This window comes from Protomyctophum bolini (genome assembly GCF_963924005.1).
Source record: "Protomyctophum bolini genome assembly, chromosome: 6".
Classification (NCBI taxonomy): domain Eukaryota; kingdom Metazoa; phylum Chordata; class Actinopteri; order Myctophiformes; family Myctophidae; genus Protomyctophum; species Protomyctophum bolini.
Window position 1 is genome coordinate 14,743,638 of NC_137867.1, and position 24,389 is coordinate 14,768,026.

A 24,389-nucleotide genomic window follows, 5' to 3' on the forward strand; every position below is an offset into this window, starting at 1 on the left:
TGTGTGTGTGCGCGTGTGTTGTGCGTGTGCTCACGTGCTTGTCTCTGTGTGGCACTGGCTTGTCCATGTGCTGTGTGTGTGTGGGCGAACACCGGTATCTTAGGGTTCATGCTGTGCTCTGCATGTATGCACAAACGTGGTGGTCCACTGCCCTGGTGTCTGTCTGTGCGCGTGTGTGTTTATGTAACACAGCCATGACGCTAGCCAGACCAGATCTTTATTGCGAACGCAGTGAGCACAGGATGCATACATTCAGTTGAATTGAACCCTATGTTTCTGGAACACGGGATTTTAACTAACAGTTGAACAATTTAATATTGGGCGCTGAAGGCTAAATCCATCACGGTAATTCACATGGATTTGGTAGAATGCAAAAAAAGCTACAGCCAGGCGATCTCTGGTCGAAGTGTTTATTGTTGACATGTTTGGCTTTTATTTAAGGGACCGACGTTGGTCCCTTATTGTTTTTGTTTTTGTCTTTTTCTTCTCCTTCTTCTTCCGCCAAAAATAGCAGTTCTGGCTGAACCGTGCAGTCGGTTTTCGCGAAACTTGTCAACATGGTAGAGGGCCATGGCCAAAAGGTGGCGATATAGCACTCAATTGTAAATACAAACTTTGAACAGGCATAGCTCATGAACCGTTTGACCGTTGGCAATGAAACTTTGATACACATACAGTATGTGGCTCCTCATGCCGAACAACTTTCGTGCTCTGACTTTTGACCTCTGACCTTCATCACCTTTCATTTTGAATTATATGGGGCGGCTGTGGCTCAGGAGGTAGAGCAGGTCGTCCAATGATCTATGGGTCAGCGGTTTGAATCCCGTCTCCTCCTGTCTACATGTCGAAGTGTCCTTGGGCAAGACACTGAACCCCAAATCGCTCCAGATGTGCTGGTTGGTACCTTGCATGGCTTCTGCCGCAATCGGTGTATGAATGGGTGAATGTAATGCACAATCTATGTAAAGCGCCTTGGATAAAGGTGCTATATAAATGCACCATTTACCATTTATATGAAAAACTGTTCAAATCTATCTCCTCCCATGATCTTTGATCAAAATGCACAAAACTTCTACACGTGAACTTTGGACCTAACTTTGGACCAAATTTTTTTTTTATGAGCCAATGAAAATAGCTGTTTTGTGAAAATTCTTCTTCTGCCCCTAATACATACATGCAGCGTCATATGCTTATGAAACTTTACACTATGGTAGAGGGTCATGCCAAATAGCACTGAAACCAGTCTTACTCCAATTAGCCAAAGGCGGGCCTTATAGCAACTTTTTGAAAATGAAACCTTTGAACGCTGCATAACTCATGCCTCGTTTGGACAAAAGTCGTGGCACATGTTCCTTGACTCATGGGGAACACATCTGTCACTTTAACCAGTAAGCTCCGCCCTCAGATATTCCACCATTTTGAGCAGTTTGAAAAATTCTTATACCTGATTTTCTGCCTGGATCTTTGAGAGATTCGCGTGAAACACACAATCAATGGACCATTATCTGAAATGAGAAGTTTGCACATGAACAGCGAACACACTGTAGTAATGTCCAAAACTAGGAAACACATACTTGTTTTCCAATGGAAATGGAAAACAAGTTTGTGGGTTCAAATCTGAGTCTTCAATAACCCTGCCCCTGTCCCACACAACTAAAACATTTGTCACAAAAAACTTGTCACAATTACATGGTCTTCTTTTTCTCAAGTTCAGTCTCCCATGTTTCTATGGCTTATTCGTGCATATTGTTCTCATTGCTTATTGCCTTCTGGCTTGGTCCCGCGACTCCCACCTTATCGCTGCTTGCAGCTATATTGTTGTGATTGTGACACTGATGTCTGTGAAATGGGCTTTATAAATCTCTCTCTGTCTTTCAGATCACCAGAAGCTGGAGAGAGAGGCTCGTATCTGTCGTCTGCTGAAGCACTCCAACATCGGTGAGAAGCTCCCTCCTCTACCGTTCATTACTGTCCCGACATCCTCACCAGCAGCACACCCAATCATAAAAGCATTTATTTTCATTTACCGGCGCATTCCACCGGTTTCCTTCAGTCAACTATATTCATAGCATACTGTACGTATTCATATTGCGTGTTTAGTGTGCTCTAGTATGCTGCACTCTGAATTTCACACTGAGGATTTAGGGTTTCAGAATATGTTCAGATGTGATTCGAGTCTCAATTAATTCCACCGGTTTGTCCCCCACCTCTCTCTCTCTCTCTCCCTCCCTCCCTCTCTCCCTCCTCCTCCTTCTCTGACAGTTCGTCTCCATGACAGTATATCAGAGGAGGGTTTCCACTACCTCCTGTTTGACTTGTAAGTCTCCTTGTCACCTTCCTTCCTTAAACTTCGCCATATGACAGAGTTGCGCACCAAAAGTAGCAGATCCACGAGCGCACAGCGAGTCTCGTATGAGACGCGCTGTGAGCTTGTAGATCTGCTATTTTCAGAATATGTCGTACTGCGATGTATAAATCAGGCCATTGAAGCGGAATGTCTGCTCCGTCGTGCGATTGTGGCGCCGCGCTCCGAAAGTAGATGATCTACAATCTTGAAGCACGTTGTGTGAGCTTTTAGATCTGCTATTTTGGCGCGTGACACCATCATCGCACGATGAAGCATAACTCTTTTTTCCAGATTCGTGAACACCTCCACCCCCTCTCCACACACACAGTTGCATAACTCCAAACCCCCCCCCCCCCCCCTAGATCCTAAACACACACGCACACGCACACTCACACTCCATCCTCCACATTTCCCTCTCTGCACTGCAACCCCAGCCTCCCATCTTCAAGCTATTCCCTCCTGTTTCCTTGGCAACGGTGCACAAGAAGGGGGGGGGGGGGTTGTGTGTGTGGGGGGGGGGGGGGGTGGTGTTGTTTGCCGTGGGGAAATGAAGGGGGGAAGTCCTGGTTTATAGCCGAAGCAAGCTGGGGGGCTTCCCCTCGCCAATGACTACACTTAAGGCAATTCTGATAAGGTGTGTGTGTGTGTGTGTGTGTGTGTGTGTGTGTGTGTGTGTGGTACAGGGTGACTGGAGGTGAGCTGTTCGAGGACATCGTAGCCAGAGAGTATTACAGCGAGGCCGACGCCAGGTATGAGCTTCCTCATCACCCCCCCCCCCTCTCTGCCCCTCTGTTCACTGTTCCTGTCTTCTCCTTTTTCCTCTCTCTCCATTCATACTCATGCAGTACATATACTGTATATTGGTTCCACCAGCTCTCTCTCTCTCTCTCTCTCTCTCTCTCTCTCTGTCCCTCTCTGTTTAATTGTTCTGTTACACGTTCAGTTCCCTAGCTGTCTCTTTGCTCCCCCCCTGTTTCTATGTCCTTCTTCCTTCACGGATCTTCTCTCCTTTCCTGCTTCCTCCACCACCTCTACACCACTCCTACGGTCGCTCACCACACGGCACGCCTCTCGAGCTTCTCAGTTATAACCCCCTCACACGTGTGTGTGTGTGTGTGTGTGTGTGTGTGTGTGTGTGTGTGTGTGTGTGTGTGCGTGTGTGTGTGTGCGTGCGCGCGTTTCATGTCCCACTTCTCTCCTGCGGTCCGTCATCTCATTTCTTTCCTCTTCAGCCATTTTCTCCACGCACGCACTTGTGTGCGTGCGTGTGTACGCGCACACACACACACACACACACACACACACACACACACACACACTTCCTGCCTCTGACTGTACTGTACATATCTTAAGCCCATGCTGACTCATCCCCAGCCCAGCACACACAGTTATATTCATCTGGTGGGGGTGGGGGGTGTTACAGGAGGAACTGACAGACCCCCCCGCTGGTCGCTGGCGCTCTGTGTGGCCTCGCTATCATAGAGAGAGAGAGAGACGGAGAGAGTGAGTGAGAGACGAATGCACAACAAAACATGCACGCACGCACGTACGTGCATGGATACTGTGTGTTCGTACGCACAGCGTGAGGTCCATAATCCTTACCTATCTGTCAGTGCTGCAGCAGGTGATTTACACTGTTCGTCATGGTGCGTTTATAAATGAGGCATTACACCCCCCCCCCCCCCCCAACACACACACAGTCACAGTACAGATTTTGTTGAGCTTTTTGCTAAATTGCCCACCCAAGTGTGTGTGGGTGTGGGCGTGGGTGCTCGTGTGGGTGGGTGTGTACGTACGTGCATGTATGTATTTTGATACAATACTAGTGAGGGCCAAATAGTAGTATTGTAGGATGGTAGAGATAGACATGGTGAGGACAACTTTCCTGGTTATCACAAAATAAATGGTTGTTTTATTTCGTTTTTTAAGGACGACTTTAGTTTTTTTCAACCACGGTTCATGTTTTAGGTTATTAGAGAAAGTAAAAGGTGAGTGTATTTTTTTGTTCATGTGCTTCTTTCTTTCGTTTTAGGGATTTTAGCTGTTTTTTTTAGGGGGTGGGGGCATTCGAGCACGGGGCTAAATATGTATTTCTTTACAAAGTTTTATAGCGATTTATTTATAGTCCTACTAGACCTCAGGAAATTACATCTGGCCACAGAAGATCACAGGATATATTGAATGTGTCAAACTGGCATATTGAGCCTAATCACACAGTGCTTGCCCCAGTAGGCTACCTTCACATCCAGTATAGATCCTGTGATCTTTTGTGGCCAGATGTAATTCCTTGGGGTCTAGTAGGACTATAGTAAATAATAAAAAAAGTAATCGCTATAACATTTTTTTAAGAAATACACATTTAGCCCCATGCTCGAATGCCCTCGCCCCCCCCCCTATAAAAAACGGCTAAAATCCCTAAAACGAAAGAAAGCAGCACATGAAAACAAATTAACACTCATCTTTTACTTTCTCTCATAACAACCTAAAACATGAACCTTGGTTGAAAAAAAACTAAAGTTGTCCTTTAAGCTCACTGATATGAGCTGCCGGTGGCAGTGGCTCAGAGTGGGATCCGCAATGTTCCCAGTTCCATCCTGGACTCCCCCAGAGTTAGTGTCGAAGTGTCCTTGAGCAAGACTCTGAACCCCTAATTGCTCCCGATTTGCAGGTTAATTGGTGCCTTACATGGTTTCCTCAGCCATTGGTGTGTGTGTGTGTGTGTGTGTGTGTGTGTGTGTGAGAATGGGTGAATGTAATGCATAATCTATGTAAACGCTTTGGTTAAAAGAGCTACATAAAAGTGCCATTTATCGGCTACTTTCTGTTTTTATAGGGTTAGGGTCAAACATGTGTTATGCTGATGTTGCTACTGCTGTAACACAGTATATAGAACCTCTTCTTCTCTTAGTTTCTTCTTCTTGTTATGTTGATGTTGCACATTATTTTGCAGCCCCTCACAGACTTGAATTTAGCTGCTTGTACTGTGTGATAAAGTATTGTAAAATATAAGTCAGTGGGGCTCGCATCAGGCTGAAACGTGCCCACATTTGGACTCGATATGTCAGATATGTCATGGACACATTCGGCGGGCCACATTAAGTCACAGATCCACGTGGAAGCCATGCGGTTATTAGACACCGCCTTGTGGTGTCAGTGTGTGGAGGTGATCTTGTTGAACAGAACGTGTGAATATGACACCGCAAGCTTTGCAGCAGAGCTTATTTTCTTATATTAAACAAAACCCCAATGAAAAGAAATTCCTTTGGAAATCAGCCATAGGGACCCATGGCAGAGGTAACCGGGTAGGCGTGTGTGTGTGGCTAATCTTGTACTGATCTGTGCCAAGCACGCTGCCGTAAGCCAAGGAAGTACAGTACATCCCTGAATATATCCCCCTTAATCTTTTCTCACATTTTGTGAATTCATAATCTCAGATTCCCCATCCGTTGTTCTGGTGTGTAGTATGCAGCTACCTTACTGTACGTACGTGTGTCCAAACCCTTGCTTTCAATGAGGACAGAGCCGGCTGTATTTCTTCCCGCTCCATTTTAGTCAGGCCAGCGACTGGCAGAGTGACCCAAGCTACTAATAGCCACACACTGCTTGTTGCACAACAACCATGGAAGCTGGGAAGGCAAGTCGACATTACCAGCAGGCAGCAGCAAAACAATAAAACCAAAAGCAATCAATAAATGAAAATTGAAATTTTTACATGAATCCGCCCCTAATCTTAGACTGATTAGACTGACACCACCAGTGTGCTCTTGTTGGTCACATTTTCTGTCACTGCACGCTGGTTAAATTTAGCACCCTGCCTCAATTTTGTTTAGAGCATTCTTGCATCACCTCAGGGTTAGTCTACACATAAAGAGAAAGCCATTCACGAAATGCTTCGTCACACTGCTACACTTCCTGCCACACAATGTCTTTCTCGCACTCCGTCTCTCCCATAGATATTTAAAAAAATAGATGCCTCATTGGCTGCTGCAGTTGGTTGGAGCCATGTGTGGGAGGGCGGAAGAATTTACACTGGTACGGCGGGACAGTGGACGGCACACTACGTCACGCTGCTACTCAAGTGACTACTGGCCAATCACATTGCATCTTTTCCGGGACTTATCAGACCCGGACATGCGCTCTGTGACTCACACTCATGTTTCCGCGGGGCTTCGCAAGGAATCTCTGGGATTCTTTTCCCTCCCTTGAGCCGAAAGGGCGTCTACCTTTATACTGTATGTCTATGATCTCTCCCTTCCTCATGCACACACACGGAAATGTAGATGCATCTCAGTTACACATGTGTGTGTGTGTGTGTGTGTGTGTGTGTGTGTGTGCGTACTACTGTTTGTGTGACAGTGTGTCCTTCACTCAGTACTGTGTGTCCTGCACAGTATCTATGAATTGTTAATGTGTTTCGCTGCCCTGTAGCGTTGTGTAGTACATTTGTTGGGGAACACCTTGTAGATGTTAAGATGAAGAGCACATTTCAGTTTGTTGCAATAGTCTTACTACAGTGGTACTGTAGCTGTGTGTAAGTAAGTAGGTGCGCAGGTCGAAGAGGCTTATTGTCGGCATCCGTTACATTGCGCTATAGACTCCTGAGAGATGGAATGCTGATGTGGTGCGCCACACCCACCATCAGCTCCCAGTACTTTCTGCACTACTTGCCGCACTCGAGCTGTGCTACTCATACACTGAGTTGGCGTTGCCCGGGATTGGACCCAACCAGGACCTTGTGATCCAAAGGCAAGACTGAGCTATCCCTGTATATGTGTTTGTTGCTGTGCTGTTGAATCCAGCATTGAGCCATGACCATGCCAACTGGCCCAGTTGTCAAACGGTCTCTGGCACTTGAATTCCCCTCATGGGATCAATACGGTATCTACCGGTAATAGATTCACATTATGCTGCGTTTGGACATTTCGCGTTTCAATGTTTGAGTGAGCTGTTCTTTCACCCACGTCTGTAGACGTAATTATGTCACATTATTAATACGGCTCCTGTAGATTTTAACAGATAGATTTTATGCTTTTTCACTCCATTGAGGACATTGGTTCTGTCGCTAGAAAAGCTTTCTGTGTTATCTTCTGCTCTCACGCTGGTTAGTTCTTACAGGTGTTTGCACCTGACACTCTGATTGGCCTTATTAATGTAACGCTCCTTAAAGCAGAAAGGTAATTCTGTCCTCTCCCACAGCGTCATACTATGCGTATGCGCCCCATCAGAGTTGAATAAGGACATGGAAATGTTTGCGAATGTAAAAACACCTCTTAACGTTATACGTTGTTTTGCACTAATGATTCAGAGTTAAAACAACCGTAACTGTTTTGACGCATCACACGCCCAAATGGAAAAGCTTTCTAACAAGTCGTCAAGTGATGGTTTTTCGCCCTGTGAGGCCATTTGCGTTTTCTGCCCATACGTAATGTCCTACTAATGAGACAGACTCCCTAATGCTCACCACATGCACCATGTAACCCCTGAAGTGCCTCACGCAAGCACACACACACTTGGCGCACACACGCATGCATTGCATGCACACACTTTTACCTCTCCGGTGAATGCTAGACATCCAGGCCAGACCTGTCCCCCAGCTCCCTTGGAGACCAGCAAGTGGGACTTTAATTAGCTCCGATAATTAGTCGCGCACACACACACACACACACACACACACACACACACACACACACACACACACACACACACACACACACTGTGCCACATCACACCTTGCCTCCTCCTTTCAGAAGTCCAGTGGTAGGATTTGGAGACGTTTTAGTACACTGATGCTCCGCTGTGTTATGTGGTATTCTGTCGTTGCCATGGCACTCAAAATGACCAGGTTGGGGGTTTCTTTTGTAGAATTTTTCACCACTGAAGAAGTACTCTTTGCTAGCATGACCAGGGTGTTTTTTCTTTTTGTAGAATCTTTCTAGCAGTTCAAAGAGGGGTGTAATCTTTCCCTACGCTGACCCCAGGCTAAACATGTCTGTGCGATTATGTGCTTTTCAGCACTGCGAGCTCGTGTAGCCTCTGCATGAGAAGTTAGTGAATTAGTGTCCCCTTTTGTCACACATGCACACTGGCCCTGTGGTGCATGTCCCCCTGAGAAGAGAGAGGGCCATTGTTGCTCAAAGTGCTGAGTGGATGAAAGATTTGTCCCATGTGAGGAGGGCCTTTTCTTTGCACCCCGGCAGGAGCTCATACACGGCTGAGTCCGCTGAAACTGGTGAGGGAAACGGGGATGTGTGAGAGAGAGAGAGAGAGAGCGTAATCTGCTACGACCGTTGTCAAGCCAAGTGTGTGAGTGCATCTGTGTAGCACTCACCTTCTTGTGGACGATGTGTCATACAGTTAGTTTGCCAACACTAGTACAGTACACTGCTAGTGCTAACAGATAGCAGGGGTTGACACTAACGCTTGATGACTGCTCGTGGCAAGTAAATAAAACGTTCGGGTACGTGGAGTTTGCTTTCAGGTTGCCCGAAAAACAATGCATTCCGTCTTCATTAAATATTATTGGCTATTCATGAAGAATAATATGCAACCCTTTTACAACTAGCAGTTGCACTCATTCTGATTTTTCAAAGTGACTATTGCCACTCTGCAGTTGGATTAAAACTTTTACTTTTACTCCACTGCATCTTCGATGGACCCGTTTCTTACAGCCCTTGCACTGGAGAGAGTTAGCTTGTACTCCCTTCCCACAGACTCCACATGGCCAAGCTCCTGACTGCGGTATCACTCCCAGGCCAGCACCACCAACCATGACCTTTGACTTCTCCGCATTCACCTTCATTCCTTTCACTTCCAGGCATGTCTTCCAGGCCACTAGCCTCCATGCTAGGTCTTCTCTGGTGTGAGCCATCAGTACCAGGTCATCCGCATAAAGCAGTTCCCATGGTAGTCCACCCCTGACTTCCCTCGATACCACATCCATCACAATAGCGAACAGTAATGGACCGAGTACTGATCCCTGATGCACACCCACCCTCACTTCGAACCCATCACTGTCTCCGTTTCCTGTCCTGACTACTGTGCATGTTCTGCTGTAAAGAGTCATCACTACCTTGACCAGTCCCTCCTCCAGACTTCCTTAGGGCCCACCTCACCACCTCTCTGTAAAGAGTCATCACTACCTTGACCAGTCCCTCCTCCAGACTTCCTTAGGGCCCACCTCACCACCTCTCTGTAAAGAGTCATCACTACCTTGACCAGTCCCTCCTCCAGACTTCCTTAGGGCCCACCTCACCACCTCTCTGTAAAGAGTCATCACTACCTTGACCAGTCCCTCCTCCAGACTTCCTTAGGGCCCACCTCACCACCTCTCTGTAAAGAGTCATCACTACCTTGACCAGTCCCTCCTCCAGACTTCCTTAGGGCCCACCTCACCACCTCTCTGTAAAGAGTCATCACTACCTTGACCAGTCCCTCCTCCAGACTTCCTTAGGGCCCACCTCACCACCTCTCTGTAAAGAGTCATCACTACCTTGACCAGTCCCTCCTCCAGACTTCCTTAGGGCCCACCTCACCACCTCTCTGTAAAGAGTCATCACTACCTTGACCAGTCCCTCCTCCAGACTTCCTTAGGGCCCACCTCACCACCTCTCTGTAAAGAGTCATCACTACCTTGACCAGTCCCTCCTCCAGACTTCCTTAGGGCCCACCTCACCACCTCTCTGTAAAGAGTCATCACTACCTTGACCAGTCCCTCCTCCAGACTTCCTTAGGGCCCACCTCACCACCTCTCTTGGCACTCTATCGAATGCTTTTTCTAGGTCAACAAAAGCATAGTACAACCTTTTCCTCTTCTCTTGGTGTTTCTCTCATAGTACAACCTCTTCCTCTTCTCAGAGGAACAGGATTGGTACAGTATAGAGGACTAGGTACAGTAGAGAGAACAGGACTGGTACAGTCGAGAGAACAGGACTGGTACAGTATAGAGAACAGGACTGGTACAGTATAGAGAACAGGACTGGTACAGTATAGAGAACAGGACTGGTACAGTATAGAGAACAGGACTGGTACAGTATAGAGAACAGGACTGGTACAGTAGAGAGAACAGGACTGGTACAGTAGAGAGAACAGGACTGGTACAGTATAGAGAACAGGACTGGTACAGTATAGAGAACAGGACTGGTACAGTATAGAGAACAGGACTGGTACAGTATAGAGAACAGGACTGGTACAGTAGAGAGAACAGGACTGGTACAGTATAGAGAACAGGACTGGTACAGTATAGAGAACAGGACTGGTACAGTATAGAGAACAGGACTGGTACAGTATAGAGAACAGGACTGGTACAGTATAGAGAACAGGACTGGTACAGTATAGAGAACAGGACTGGTACAGTAGAGAGAACAGGGCTGGTACAGTATAGAGAACAGGACTGGTACAGTATAGAGAACAGGACTGGTACAGTAGAGAGAACAGGACTGGTACAGTATAGAGAACAGGACTGGTACAGTATAGAGAACAGGACTGGTACAGTATAGAGAACAGGACTGGTACAGTATAGAGAACAGGACTGGTACAGTATAGAGAACAGGACTGGTACAGTATAGAGAACAGGACTGGTACAGTATAGAGAACAGGACTGGTACAGTATAGAGAACAGGACTGGTACAGTAGAGAGAACAGGACTGGTACAGTATAGAGAACAGGACTGGTACAGTATAGAGAACAGGACTGGTACAGTAGAGAGAACAGGACTGGTACAGTATAGAGAACAGGACTGGTACAGTAGAGAGAACAGGACTGGTACAGTATAGAGAACAGGGCTGGTACAGTGAACACATAGAGCAGAATAGTGTGTCTTTCTCATAGGCTGTTTATATCTTATCTGACTCAGCTAGTCATAAAGGGGTCACAAACAATAAGTATTGTCCGTCCACACTGAATTAGGGTGAGCAAACACTTGCACAAGCTGATATCAGAGCCACGTACACGGCTTTTCGGTGCAGAATCCGGTGTATTCGCTTCTGTATTGAATATGTGCACAACATTTCGTCTGTGCCATTTTGATTGTCGTCTCAGCTCTGTTTGTGCTGTGCGTGTGTGTGTGTGTGTGTGTGTGTGTGTGCGTGCGTGCACATGCACATCTGTGTGAGTGTAGTGCGGGTATCACAACATGAACTGTGTGTGTGTGTGTGTGTGTGTGTGTGTGTGTGTGTGTGTGTGAGTGATAAACGCTGCGAGTGATGGTGTGTGCAGTCTGTGCACATGTTTGTGTGTTTATGAGACGGGGAGAGGAAGAGTGAGTGATGGCAAGTGTATGGTTGTGCATAAACTCTCTCTCTCTCTCGCCCACACAGTAGACACTGTGTGGGTGTGGATCCTGCAGCCTGCCTGTCTCCCTACTCCTACTGTTGGTCACATATCATCGCTGTCTGGCACAAACCTTGTATCTCCATATCTTATCTCTTTGTTTTCCGTTAATGAATGTCATGCAAAAGGTTAGCGAAATTAGCCGAGCTGTATTTATATATAGGTCTTGAAATGGTTTTGGATTGGATCCATTGGAGCTATTCTATTGGAACACAGGTTATTTTTTTCCATTTCCTGGAAATGAAAGGTTTTGGACATACAAGGTTTCCGCCCGACATCGACGCACTCTCTTGCTGCTCACGCATAAATACACATACAATTGCAACAAACGGGCAAACAAACACTTGCATACAATCACACATATACGTCACACCTGCGTACCGGTACACAGTAAACGTGCAAGGCACATGCCCGTGAGGTGCAGATGCACTACAGTATAGCTTTCTCCAAGCTATAGCTGTCATTTGTTCTACTTTCCATCATCCTCTCCTTCACTGTTACACAGCTCTCCTCTTCTCCTTTCCTCAATGTTTTTGTGATGTTGTCTGACAGGATGTTCTGCTTTGGGTTGTCTTGTCTGTCACCGAAAAAACCAAAAACAAAACAATGTTTTTTGTCTCCTCTGTTCCACCACTTGCACCCCTCCCCCCCCTCCAAATCAACCCCCCACTCGTTTATCCATCTTCGTCGTTTTCACCTCGTCTTCCCCTTTTCCCTTGTTGTGCGTCGTCTTCTCACCTCATGTTGGGATCCACCCTGCCCATCACTACATTCACCTGCCATACTGTCCTCTCCTCATCCTTCACCCATCCCACCCTTCCTTCCTTCCTTCCTTTTACCCCCCTCCCGCCCCCCACTCCTTCACTTCTCCCTCCCTCTCTCTGTTTTGTCTTCACAGTCACTGTATCCATCAGATTCTAGACAGTGTCCATCACATTCACCAACATGACATAGTGCACAGGGACCTCAAGGTTAGTATGTGTTAGAGGAGCAACTGCAAAGCCACCCTCCCGGCCCGTCCCGACCTCTCCTCTACCTCTCCTCTCATCTTCTCTCCTCTCTCTCCTCTCATCTCCTCTCCTCCCTTCTTTTGCCCCCTATGCCTGCTCCCTTACCTTCTTCCAACCTTCCTAAAGCACCTTCTCCGTCACCTGTCTGTCTTGTCTTGTCTTGGTCTGTCTGTCTGTCTGTCTGTTCGTGACTCTTGTCTGTGTGATGGTATGTCCGCCTGTCCGACTCTCTGTCTCTTGGTATGCTCTTTTTGTTTGATTTCCTTTCTTTGTTTTGTTTGTTTATCATGTTTTAATCGGCAGTGCCCGGCCTGCCCCCCCCCCCCCCCCCCCCTTCCTTCCTCCTATCCCTTGCCCACCCCGGTCCTAGCCGCCCCACTCCTCCCACTGAGCCTGCCCACCACACCACCACCCCTGCCCACCAGTCGGGCATCCCAAAACTCTGGAACCGAAAGGCTTGCAATGCACTGACTGTCCATCAGTGGATCAGTCAGTCGCCTCAACTTCACCCTACCACCTTACCAGCCAGCCAGCCAGCCAAATGTACCTTTGGGCTCCCTGTCATAACGTCCGTCCAACCCCGGTCCCACTCCCAACCCTATCCGCTTACAGGCTCTCCTCTACGTGTACTGTACTGTATGCCATGTACTCTTGACACCATGCACACTGCTTCACGTGCACCAGACAATCCTCTGCGTTCATTTAACTCACAGAGAGAGGGAGAGAGAGAGAGAGAGTGTACAAAATGAAACCAAAACCATTAAGGGTCCTTTTGATTCCATTTGTAGTAAAATTGACACTAATTGACACATTCGCACACAATCCGCCACCATGTGAAATATTCTAATATCCATGACCAAGTGGCATACAGCGACCGGAACATTTGTAGGCTTTGTTGTTCATTTATTTATTGGACGCAGCAGACTCACACCATAACAAAACACTGAGACTGCATCGTGTGTGTGTGTGTGCGCGTGTTTGTTTTGTAGTAATAGCGCTGGTTGTAGAAGTGACCATATGTTATAGATATATTCAATTACTATATTCAGTATAACTATTAATATATTAATATCTAATTATATATTAATATAAGCAATATTATATTGCAGCATAATATTGCAACATATGGAGGATCAAATTATTATTGGTGTCGTCTGGCTACGGTACAGAAGACAGCCACCCGTCCTGCATGGTTGTGTTAACTCGGCAAGATCACTGAACTTGCAAATCGTCACAGTTGAGTGGAAAATCCAAAACTTTTCAAAGAAAAAAACTGTTCCAATTGATCCAATGTTTAGCTGTTTTTATTGCTTAAATATTTATAGAAACCCACCGACAGACTTTCAATCACTTTCAACCTGCCATCGTTAATCTGTAGGTGAAGAGAAAGAAAACCCAAATAGCACAAATAGCAGGTCTACAAACTCACAACACGTTGACTGTAATACTGTAGAGAAATTATTTTTTTAAATTACTTTTTAAACATTTGAAATGTGTAAATACAAGGTTTCTACCCAATAGCGACGGCATGCACACACGCAGAGCACACATATAATACACCAGTATTTATTCATCGGGAGACCTTTCGGAACAAGACACAGGATTCTAATTTATAGCCATGAACTTTACAGGCATGCCTCTCTCTCTCTCTCTCTCTCTCTCTCTCTCTCTGCTCCCCCTCTCTCTTTCTGACTTTCTCTCTTCTCTGGCTTACTGTCATATCACATAGGTCAGAGTTCACAAACGGTGTGTGTACAAGTCCAGGTGTTTTTGATTGAAATATTAATTAACAGTTTGCAGAATTACAGTACATTTCAAGCACAAACTCAATACAGAGACTGTTAACTGAGTGGACGACCCAATTAAGCATTACACTTGTTTACAACAGGGTCCACCATGTTCAATTCATCAAAACATTTAGAGACGTACAGGGGATTTTGTGGCACACACTCACGCACGCACACACGATCCATTGCGAGCTTGTAGGTTGGTTATTTTTGCTTTGAATATAGATGTGCCTTGATATTTTGACTTACCCATTGGTGTGCCTTGGGGAAAAAAGCCAATTATATTGCAGCCAGTAAAGTCAGTATAATATTCCCTGAAAAGCAAAGCTTTTGCACACCTACAAGCGACAGGTGCGTAGGAGAGGGTAGGACGGGAAGCGGACTGTGGACAGACAGAGGACATGACACACAGCGGTGGGTGGGTGGGCGTGTGGACGGGAAGCGGACTGTGGACAGACAGAGGACATGACACACGGCGGTGGGTGGGTGGGCGTGTGGACGGGAAGCAAACTGTGGACAGACAGAGGACATGACACACGGCGGTGGGTGGGTGGGCGTGTGGACGGGAAGCCGACTGTGGACAGACAGAGGACATGACACACGGCGGTGGGTGGGTGGGCGTTTGGACGGGAAGCCGACTGTGGACAGGCAGAGCCGCGGATCCCAGACACTTCTTAATAATGTGTCATTAATTGTACGATGACTCACTCACTCTTTCTTTACCTCATCCTCCTATCCAATGCCCTCACCCGCCCCCAACCTCGGCCATGCAGCCACTTCCCTCACACACAGTTCCTCCTCACCCGGGGTCTGTTGACCACATCATAGGACAACAGGAGGGGACGGAGTGTTCGGGACGGACGGACATTGGCTGAGTCGGTTGGAGTTAACTTTGGGCAAATACTGTGGAGATCTACTTCAAGATCTACTATCGTCAGCTATTTTCACGTATTCGTCGACAATTTGTGTATAGCGTAGCCTCCCCATTCTGGGTCAAAGAGATTTGGTGTAAGGGGAAAAATCGGAGCAGACCAGTATTCTGAGAGTAAATTTTAAGAGGTTAAAGATATAGTGCAGGCTCCTTTTTGCTGAGGCGCAAGGCAACAGCCAAGCCCAGAAGTCTGACCCCCCCACCCCCCCACCCCCCCGCTGTGGGTTGGCCGCAGGGAACTAAGGCTAAAGTGTGAGGCCAAGAACCCCTTAAACTCAACCACCCACCCCAAATCATCAATCACAACAAGCCTGATACCCCGCCCCACTCCTGACCCCACCCCATCCCTGCCTACTCCACTCCCCTGGCCTGTGCACGGAATTGTAAGCGTTGCTCAGACTAACATGCGCCCCTCCCCCCTGGTGTTTGCATGCAGTCATTGCATCCAGCAGATCCTGGAGGCGGTGCTTCACTGCCATCAAAGCGGTGTGGTGCACCGGGACCTGAAGGTGAGTGATGGCCTGTGTGTGTGTGTGTGTGTGTGTGTGTGTGTGTGTGTGTGTGTGTGTGTGTGTGTGTGTGTGTGTGTGTGTGTGTGTGTGTGTGTGTGTGTGTGTGTGTGTGTGTGTGTGTGTGTGTGTGTGTGTGTGTGTGTGTGTGTGTGTGTGTGTGTGTGTGTGTGTGTGTGTGTGTGTGTGTGTGTGTGTGTGTAAAATACTCCCCACCATAACCCCTCCCTGACGAAACAAAATAAGTAAATAACAAAAACAATCTTGTGTACATACAGTATAATGGACAGCTTCCTTATGACCATTTGCTTTGGCCTGCCAAACAACCTGCAGAACCTTGCAGATTGGGAGCAATGGCAGTCTTCCTGTGTGTAGTTCATTTGACTTGCATTGGAGTGGTTGACTACAAGTGAAATGCCTGCCAAGTGGGGTCAACTACACGCTTCTTTCCGCATCGTTTTGACGCCCGGTCAGAGTTCACCGATGTTGAACTCAAAGGGAAGCGGCAGCCCTTCGCTCCCGTCAAAGGACAAAAATCGAGAGTTGCAAATTGCGGCTAGGGAAATGCTTGATGTTAAATCTGCAGTCAGTCATTTTAGACCGTAGACCACCTGGCTCCAACCACTGTAGATGTGCTGCTCATATTGTGAAATGTATTAACATAAACAGCTTAACATTCGCATTAACATTTAAAATGTGTTATTCACTAGAATAACTTCTAGGTTGCACCTTTAAATATTCCCCTGCTGTCTCAGTCCCAATAATATGCCCTATATCTGTTTTTAGAAAGGTTAACCTACTAGCCTTGTCATGGGAATAAAAATCGCACTCTGTTGTCAATGATTGCCAAATATATAAAGGGCTATTATTAAGCATGTTCTACCAGTACATTGGTTCACATAGTATTGTGTTGAACCATAGCTGTCAGTGTCTGTTTAAAAGTTCATTCTGAGCTGAATTAGTCCTACTGGTTTTATACTGAAAATAGCCTAAACTATGTCCATGAATGGTAATAAGAAATATTCAGCTCCTAGAAACCATATACTATGGTGAGTGTTGCTATCAAAAACTTATAAGAACTGACAATCAGAATTATCTCCAAAAACAAAACAAATGTCCTTTTCATTGTCCTTTTGTATTGTGTGTAATTGTGCATGGCCTGTGTGTTGCATCTTGTTCCGCATGGGTCTGTTTTTCCAAGTCGGCCCGCTTCTATGCAAATGTCAGTGCAGCGCATTCCAGCCAAGACGTGTTGTGTTTATCAGAACTGTTGTGGCCATTGCTTTATTTAGCTGACACGCCGATCGGGTTTCACACCCAGGCATCGGGGGGGCATTTCATGCAATAGGTCATAGTGTGATGACTGAGGACAGCCTTGCTGCCAACATCCCTCTGATCAGGAATTGGGTTATGGCAAATGAAGTGACAACACAGTGAACATATCTGTCTGCCAAAGAAGAAAAGGGGGGGGAAATGCCACAAGGCACAACCGTAATGACTGACATATGTGACGGCTTCTGACCAAGGCTAAGTAATTGAACTAATTAAAAAAAAAAAATCATGCCATGTGAAAGCAGGGAGTTATAGCTTCAAATATTGGTTGTTCAGTTTGGCCCACCAGCTTTGGAGATATGACTTACAGTATAGACTTAGAGTAATGTCTTGCAGAGAAACAATGTGGAGATACAGTCAACAATAAAGATTTCTGATATTAAATGGTAAATAAATTCCTCTTGTTAGAAAACCAGGCAGTCATGGACATAATTAATTTGATATATCAATTAAAATAGTGTCAAATTGAACCGCTGGTCTGTATAATTGGCTTCATTGTGCAGTCGACGCTGGCCAAGTGGTGTAATTTCCTCATCTTTGTCGGGGTGAATTGACTGAGGACTGAGGAGCGGCTTCTGGTTTCACACTGTGACCGTCTGCTTAAATTGGAGTGCCCTTTTAATGGAGGCCTCCGTCTCCTCCACTTCCTGCGAAGGAATCAGAGCGGGTGCCTCGTCAAGAATGCTGCAGCGGCTCCTGCTCGCTCTCTCTCTGTGTGTGTGTGTGTGTGTGTGTGTGTGTGTGTGTGTGTGTGTGTGTGTGTGTGTGTGTGTGTGTACGCGCACGCACCGTTCTCTGAGTCTGTCTCTCTGTCCCTAAATGGCAGTATTTCCCAAACTGTGTGTAAATCTTTTACAAACTTCTTTCAAATAATTTGGAAAATAAAACATTATTCCAAAGGATTTCAGACATTTAAAATAAATAAATAAATAGTTAAAGGACCACTTTGCCCAACCTATTTTCATATACCGTACCTGGTACTCATTAATGCTCATTATAAGATGCTATGATTTATGTCTACTTGGTCTGTGTCTCAGAGGAGGACTGTTCCGAAGTCAGTTATAAGATGCTATGATTTATGTCTACTGTACTTGGTCTGTGTCTCAGAGGAGGACTGTTCCGAAGTCAGTTATAAGATGCTATGATTTATGTCTACTGTACTTGGTCTGTGTCTCAGAGGAGGACTGTTCCGAAGTCAGTTATAAGATGCTATGATTTATGTCTACTGTACTTGGTCTGTGTCTCAGAGGAGGACTGTTCCGAAGTCAGTTATAAGATGCTATGATTTATGTCTACTGTACTTGGTCTGTGTCTCAGAGGAGGACTGTTCCGAAGTCAGTTATAAGATGCTATGATTTATGTCTACTTGGTCTGTGTCTCAGAGGAGGACTGTTCCGAAGTCAGTTATAAGATGCTATGATTTATGTCTACTTGGTCTGTGTCTCAGAGGAGGACTGTTCCGAAGTCAGTTATAAGATGCTATGATTTATGTCTACTTGGTCTGTGTCTCAGAGGAGGACTGTTCCGAAGTCAGTTATAAGATGCTATGATTTATGTCTACTTGGTCTGTGTCTCAGAGGAGGACTGTTCCGAAGTCAGTTATAAGATGCTATGATTTATGTCTACTTGGTCAACTGTTCAGAAGTCAGTTCAGAAATCTGCCTACCTACCACTGAGTCAGTGACATAATTGTAGTAAAGTTTGTTCATTTAAAAAAATTAACTTTATATTCTTTTAATGAAGCAATATCTATTATTTTATTATTGCATGCTAACTTTCCAGGAAGATAAAGGCTGTAGTTTCTATTAGCTTGGAATTCCTATCGATGGCATTGGAAGGCATGTTACTGAATTGTCCATAGCCCAAAAAATGAGACCCAGAATAAATAGACAGAAATGGTGAGGACCAAATATATGAAAATAAGGTTGAAAATGCTCCTTTAATTGTGAAAATAGCCGATCTACAAGCTCACAACGCGATGTGATTTTTGAGCTTGTAGATCGGTTTGAAATGTGGCTTTTAACTTTTCAATTCATAATGTATTTGTGTTAGTTTGGGTCCAGTGGAGACAATTAAATTATCTTTTGGATCTCGGCTGACAAAGTTGAAACCCCTGCTCTAAAGGATATGCTATGCAGAGCGTGCTTATTTTCTGTCAGTATGAGGAAGGAAACATTCACGCTCTAGGAGCTACAGTATATTGGAAAGAAATTGGGCCTCTTCCTTACTCCCTTTACAGGTCTTCCCAATGATACTAATAAATAATTCCATTCTTGTCGAGCAGAGTCAGGTGCTGATGTTGTGCATGTTGGCTCGCTAGGAACACTCTGCATGCTCCACCAGTGGTTCTCAAGGTGTGGTCCAGGTACCCCCATGGTTAATACATACCACAGAGATAAATATTAGAGACTGCTCCATAATTCACCTCCCATCCACGTGCATGGAGTTGCTCACCCTGCGCATACTCCCTTTTCACCCCTTCTTCCAGGTCGGAAACGTGGTGGGCTCTGGCCATTTTGGGCCCAAAAAAAGTAATAGAATTGCATTCATGAACGCGCTGGGAGCACCGCGAGTGCGTACGAATCATGAAGGGGCACCGCCGCTGTCGAGTACGACGCTGTGGAGTGGGCGGAGCATAGCACACATTCATGTTTTAGGCCCAGTTCGGCGCGAGCTGCAGTACCTACGATCGGCCAGCATGCCCATTTGGCTTCAACGCTTCCTTTTGTGTCTGGGGCTTTGTTAAGACCAGCGACGGAAGTAAGGAATTGGATTTCTTTCCAATAACTGGTGTGCAACTGTGCATGGAGCCTATTGCTGCTGTGATGAGCAAGGATGCTATTCTGGTGGAAGCTTGCGCTTCAGCAGAATTTCCGCCCACATTTCCCTTTTCACGGATTATCTTACTGCTGCAGCGTTGGCAAGTTCTAACTCCCCCATTTAGTGGTAGAGCTTGACGAATATTATGATGACATGAGGCAAGGCTTCTCGGGATTAGTCCCTCTCTCTCTTTCTAGGCCTCTCTTCTGAGCTCAAAGCCCAAACTTTTGTCATTATGCGTACATTTGTCTAAAATGCTATGTCTCTATTACCATGCCTCAGACTAGGGATGGGTGGCAGAGAAAGTGGATTGTGTGCGGGGGGCTTGTGCTGGGCATTATGATGAAAGGAGGAGCGGGAGAGAACCAGGGAAAACGAAGACAACCTGCAGCAATGCAGGGGAGGCAACAACAGAGGAGCACACTCGGGGTGAGAGGGTGTTCCTTCTTCTTTGGACACTCATGATGTGTGTCTTGGATGACGTGTCACACAAAGTGACCGGCTGAAGTGAAGAGAGGTTCGATCAGGAGACGTCACTTTCACAGGCTACGGAAAGCATTGATCCACCCACTTTGTCTGTTTTCCCAACCTTGGAAACGCTGGGTTCGCCTCGCCTCGACTAAAAACTGCAGTATGAAACGCGACCCAGGTGTGGACAGGCCCAGCTAACGCGCACCAAGTCTGCTCAGCACAGCACAGCTTCACGGCAGCAGAGAGAGAGAGAGAGAGAAGCCAGTGAAAAGCCAGTGGGGATAGCAGCCCATTATTAGAGCCCTCCCCTGATAGGGAATAATGAGGTTGGCTGCCTTATCTGGGCCACAGAGAAGGAGTCTGTACACCACAGCACACCACAGGGGGCCAAGGCAGCGTGGCACTGCAGTCAGAGCATTTTAATGCTTTTTGTTGAGATGTAGATCAACTCCATGCGGTTTGTGCCACATAGACCAATGTCGTGTGTTACATTTAAGTGTTGTGTGTGTGTTCTTCAAAGTGTGGATTTGTAATACTTAATGCAGAGAATGTATGAGGTGTATGCATGTGTAAGACCGTTGAGACCTCAAACCCCTTCTTCCCCCGTCAAGAGTGTGTTGTCGTTATCGTTTTGGCCCCAGTCCTTCTAGTCTTAAGGGTCCAGTAACCTCAGCACCCTCCCCCTCCCCTCTCCAGCCAGAGAACCTGTTATTGGCCAGCAAATGCAAGAACGCAGCGGTGAAGCTGGCCGACTTCGGCCTGGCCATCGAGGTGCAGGGCGATCAGCAGGCCTGGTTCGGTATGTAGCTTCACACATGCGTCTCCTGAATGCGTCCTCTACTACTGGTCTCTGTGGCAAAATGGTACTGTTCCCCCCTTTGGAGGAATGACTTTTTTTTCCTATCAATCACTCACTATGTGATGGCTTGACTCCATGAAGATTTCTTTGTTTTTGTTACATGCCTTCACACAGTGAATGAACAATCGCAAAACTGTATAAAATCACAGTTTAATGCAATTGTCCTATATTTAGTTGTGCACAGTACTTCCAAAATACTGTATTTTTGCTCAAACTTTACTATTGAAACACTATAAACGGTATCGAGCACGAACGTCTGGGTGTGCGTGTGAACACGGCTTGTGTTGAGACTGGGCCTTAAGCCTATATAGAGAGCCACCACAGACCACCGTATGCTGACATGATCTTAAGATAACCCCGAGTTAATATCTTTAGTTATGAGTGATCATACAGCATGCTGCGTCCTCATGTTTCTGTGTCATTCGGTTTGTCAGTCAAATCAACTGTACATGTGCGCGTTGTGCTGCAGGATTCGCAGGCACACCGGGGTATCTGTCCCCCGAGGTGCTGAGGAAGGAGGCATATGGGAAACCTGTGGACATCTGGGCCTGTGGTGAGTATAGCAGTGTCATTCACACATTGTAAAAGCAAACTGTATGTGCATGGTACTACGACCTGGATCTCTGTGCACACAAACCACAAGCCTGCTGGTAAGCTACTGTATAAGCAAAGAAAGAAAAGTTGATGAGATGGAGAAGCTTAACGTGTCTGTCTGTCTGTCTGTCTGTCTGTCTTAGGGGTGATTCTGTATATCCTCCTGGTAGGATACCCTCCTTTCTGGGATGAGGACCAGCACAAGCTGTACCAGCAGATCAAGGCTGGAGCATATGACGTGAGTGCATGGCCTCTTCTCTACTCTATACTCTTCTGTTTTTCTCTTTCTCCTTCTATTCTCTCCACTATAATCCTCTATCCTGGCTTTCCTAGTCTATATAGTCTATATTCCATCTCCCTACATTTGTCTTTTCCTCGTTTGTTTTTGGAAAACGGTACTAAGTAATTCAGTCACCTCACCTCATTCATATTTCAGGAGTGTAAGGAGGCCGTACCTCGGATCTATTTCAAGAGGGGGTGTGTGTGTGTGTGTGTGTGTGTGGAAAGAAAGTGACAGTGACAGGAGGCAAGATTATTTTTGGGAAGACTTTATGGTTTTAACGGCGGCCAAAATGATTTAAAACATGGCTTCCTCAAAACGGTGTGCTATACACTGTACACTGTTATACCTACCATATTAAAGGGATAGTGCGCTGCGTACAATGGTTCTCACTAAAGTCCTTTAAAAATCTACACACTGTATGCAACAGCTGAAAACATTATGATGACATATTTGTATATTTTGGCTATTTTCTCACAAAAGATCACAACATTTTCTCAGGTTGCCATAAGATCATGTCTGAGTCAGACTGAGTATGATTCAATGGCCCTGCTACACCACCGCCAATTATAACTGGCACCAGTCTGGGTGAACATCAACATAGTTTGACTGAATTCATAATATACAGTACATACATACTCCTGGCCATCAAGGAAATCAATTGATCTTTATTCTGTTAGGAAATACAAATGGAAACCTAGCTGTGATTTTGGATGTGCCGTATAGACCGATTCACAGAGGGGTGCCCTGGGCGCGGCCATTACTGAGGTGTAATCCATGGAGCAGGTGCTCCGTAGGCCAGGTGTAGCAGCTAATCAGTGCTGTTGCGCTTAATGGTACACCTCAGTAATGGCCGCACCCAGGAAACCCTCTGTGAATCGGTCTATAGGCTTGAACAGATCAATGGTGGGTTATTGATCACACCTGGATGCGTTCAGAGTGGCACAGAACGGAGACATTTCCTTCTTATACCTACAATCGGCTGGTTAAAAGATCTTTCAGTCTACTCTCTGTCTCTCAACCCCCAACTCTTTGCACATTTACGGTTGTCTTGTTTCATCTGTATTTTTGAATGACTAACCGAAGACGGTAACGTGGTTGGATGTAACAACCTGAATCCAGTTATTAATCTACCACTCAGCCACAGGGAATCCCTCCTGACCAAGGGTAGTTGGGTATTTAGACAGGGCTTCTCTGCTACATGCATATATGTCTCAAATCAGGTCTGTCCCTGCAGTTCCCTTCCCCAGAGTGGGACACGGTGACCCCTGAAGCCAAGAACCTGATCAACCAAATGCTGACCATCAACCCTGCCAAAAGGATCACAGCCCAGGAGGCCCTGAAACACCCATGGGTCTGCGTAAGTGCCCCCCCTCCACCACTTTGTCAGACATGGACACAAACGGATGTTAAATCATATACGTTCATTTAGGCATACCATCCAGGCTCGCGCACACGCATACACAAAGGAATTATGTATCAATAAGTACAGTGATTATTCAATTGCATTTATTATAGTGACATTTTGTAGTGTGCTCTGTGACAGCCGGCAAAGTTAAGTGGAATAACCTTCATGGTCTTCCACCCCTCCCCTCCCAGCAACGTTCCACAGTGGCGTCCATGATGCACAGGCAGGAGACCGTGGAGTGTCTGAAGAAGTTCAACGCCAGGAGGAAACTCAAGGTCTGTGCTCGTGGCAGCTGTCCTAATGTGTTCGTGATTATTATTATTTATTTATTTATTTATTTTATTATTATTACATTTATTATATTTTTTACCCCTTTCCCCCCCCCGAATTTTGTCATTATGCTAATTGATTTCTCTCCACACACATTTGTGTGGGGCAGAATCAATCAGTTGTTGGAAATCAGCTGTCAAAAGAAGGGTTTGTGATATTGAAAAGACTGGAGAGTTTGCTTGGCTCTCTGAGACTATAATATCCATCTTGAAATGGCCCCTTTCCAATCCATTATCATTTTAACAGCCCATATAACGGTATTTACACAGGTAAATGAGAAAAGATTTCCAGAATTACTTTACTCATCTTTCTCTCTCTGTAAAGGAAAATCACACCTGTGTGACCTGAGCGGTGCAACTAAACAGGAAGCATGTAATGCAGGAA

At 46.0% G+C, this 24,389-nt stretch overlaps 1 protein-coding gene across 3 annotated transcripts in view; it reads left to right on the top strand.

Moving 5' to 3' along the window:
- Window positions 1-24,389, top strand: part of camk2b1 (calcium/calmodulin-dependent protein kinase (CaM kinase) II beta 1) — a 67,415-nt gene that overhangs the window by 14,489 nt on the left and 28,537 nt on the right. For 2 of the 3 annotated variants that reach the window (XM_080766188.1, XM_080766190.1), the window contains exons 3-11: window positions 1,879-1,938; window positions 2,263-2,317; window positions 3,031-3,096; window positions 12,573-12,645; window positions 21,231-21,333; window positions 21,863-21,946; window positions 22,131-22,225; window positions 23,505-23,627; window positions 23,867-23,950. In XM_080766188.1, the coding sequence (XP_080622314.1) occupies window positions 1,879-1,938; window positions 2,263-2,317; window positions 3,031-3,096; window positions 12,573-12,645; window positions 21,231-21,333; window positions 21,863-21,946; window positions 22,131-22,225; window positions 23,505-23,627; window positions 23,867-23,950 (743 nt within the window). Of the gene's footprint in view, window positions 1-1,878; window positions 1,939-2,262; window positions 2,318-3,030; window positions 3,097-12,572; window positions 12,646-15,838; window positions 15,912-21,230; window positions 21,334-21,862; window positions 21,947-22,130; window positions 22,226-23,504; window positions 23,628-23,866; window positions 23,951-24,389 lie in introns of all 3 variants that reach the window. The other variant, XM_080766189.1, reaches the window with a different exon arrangement.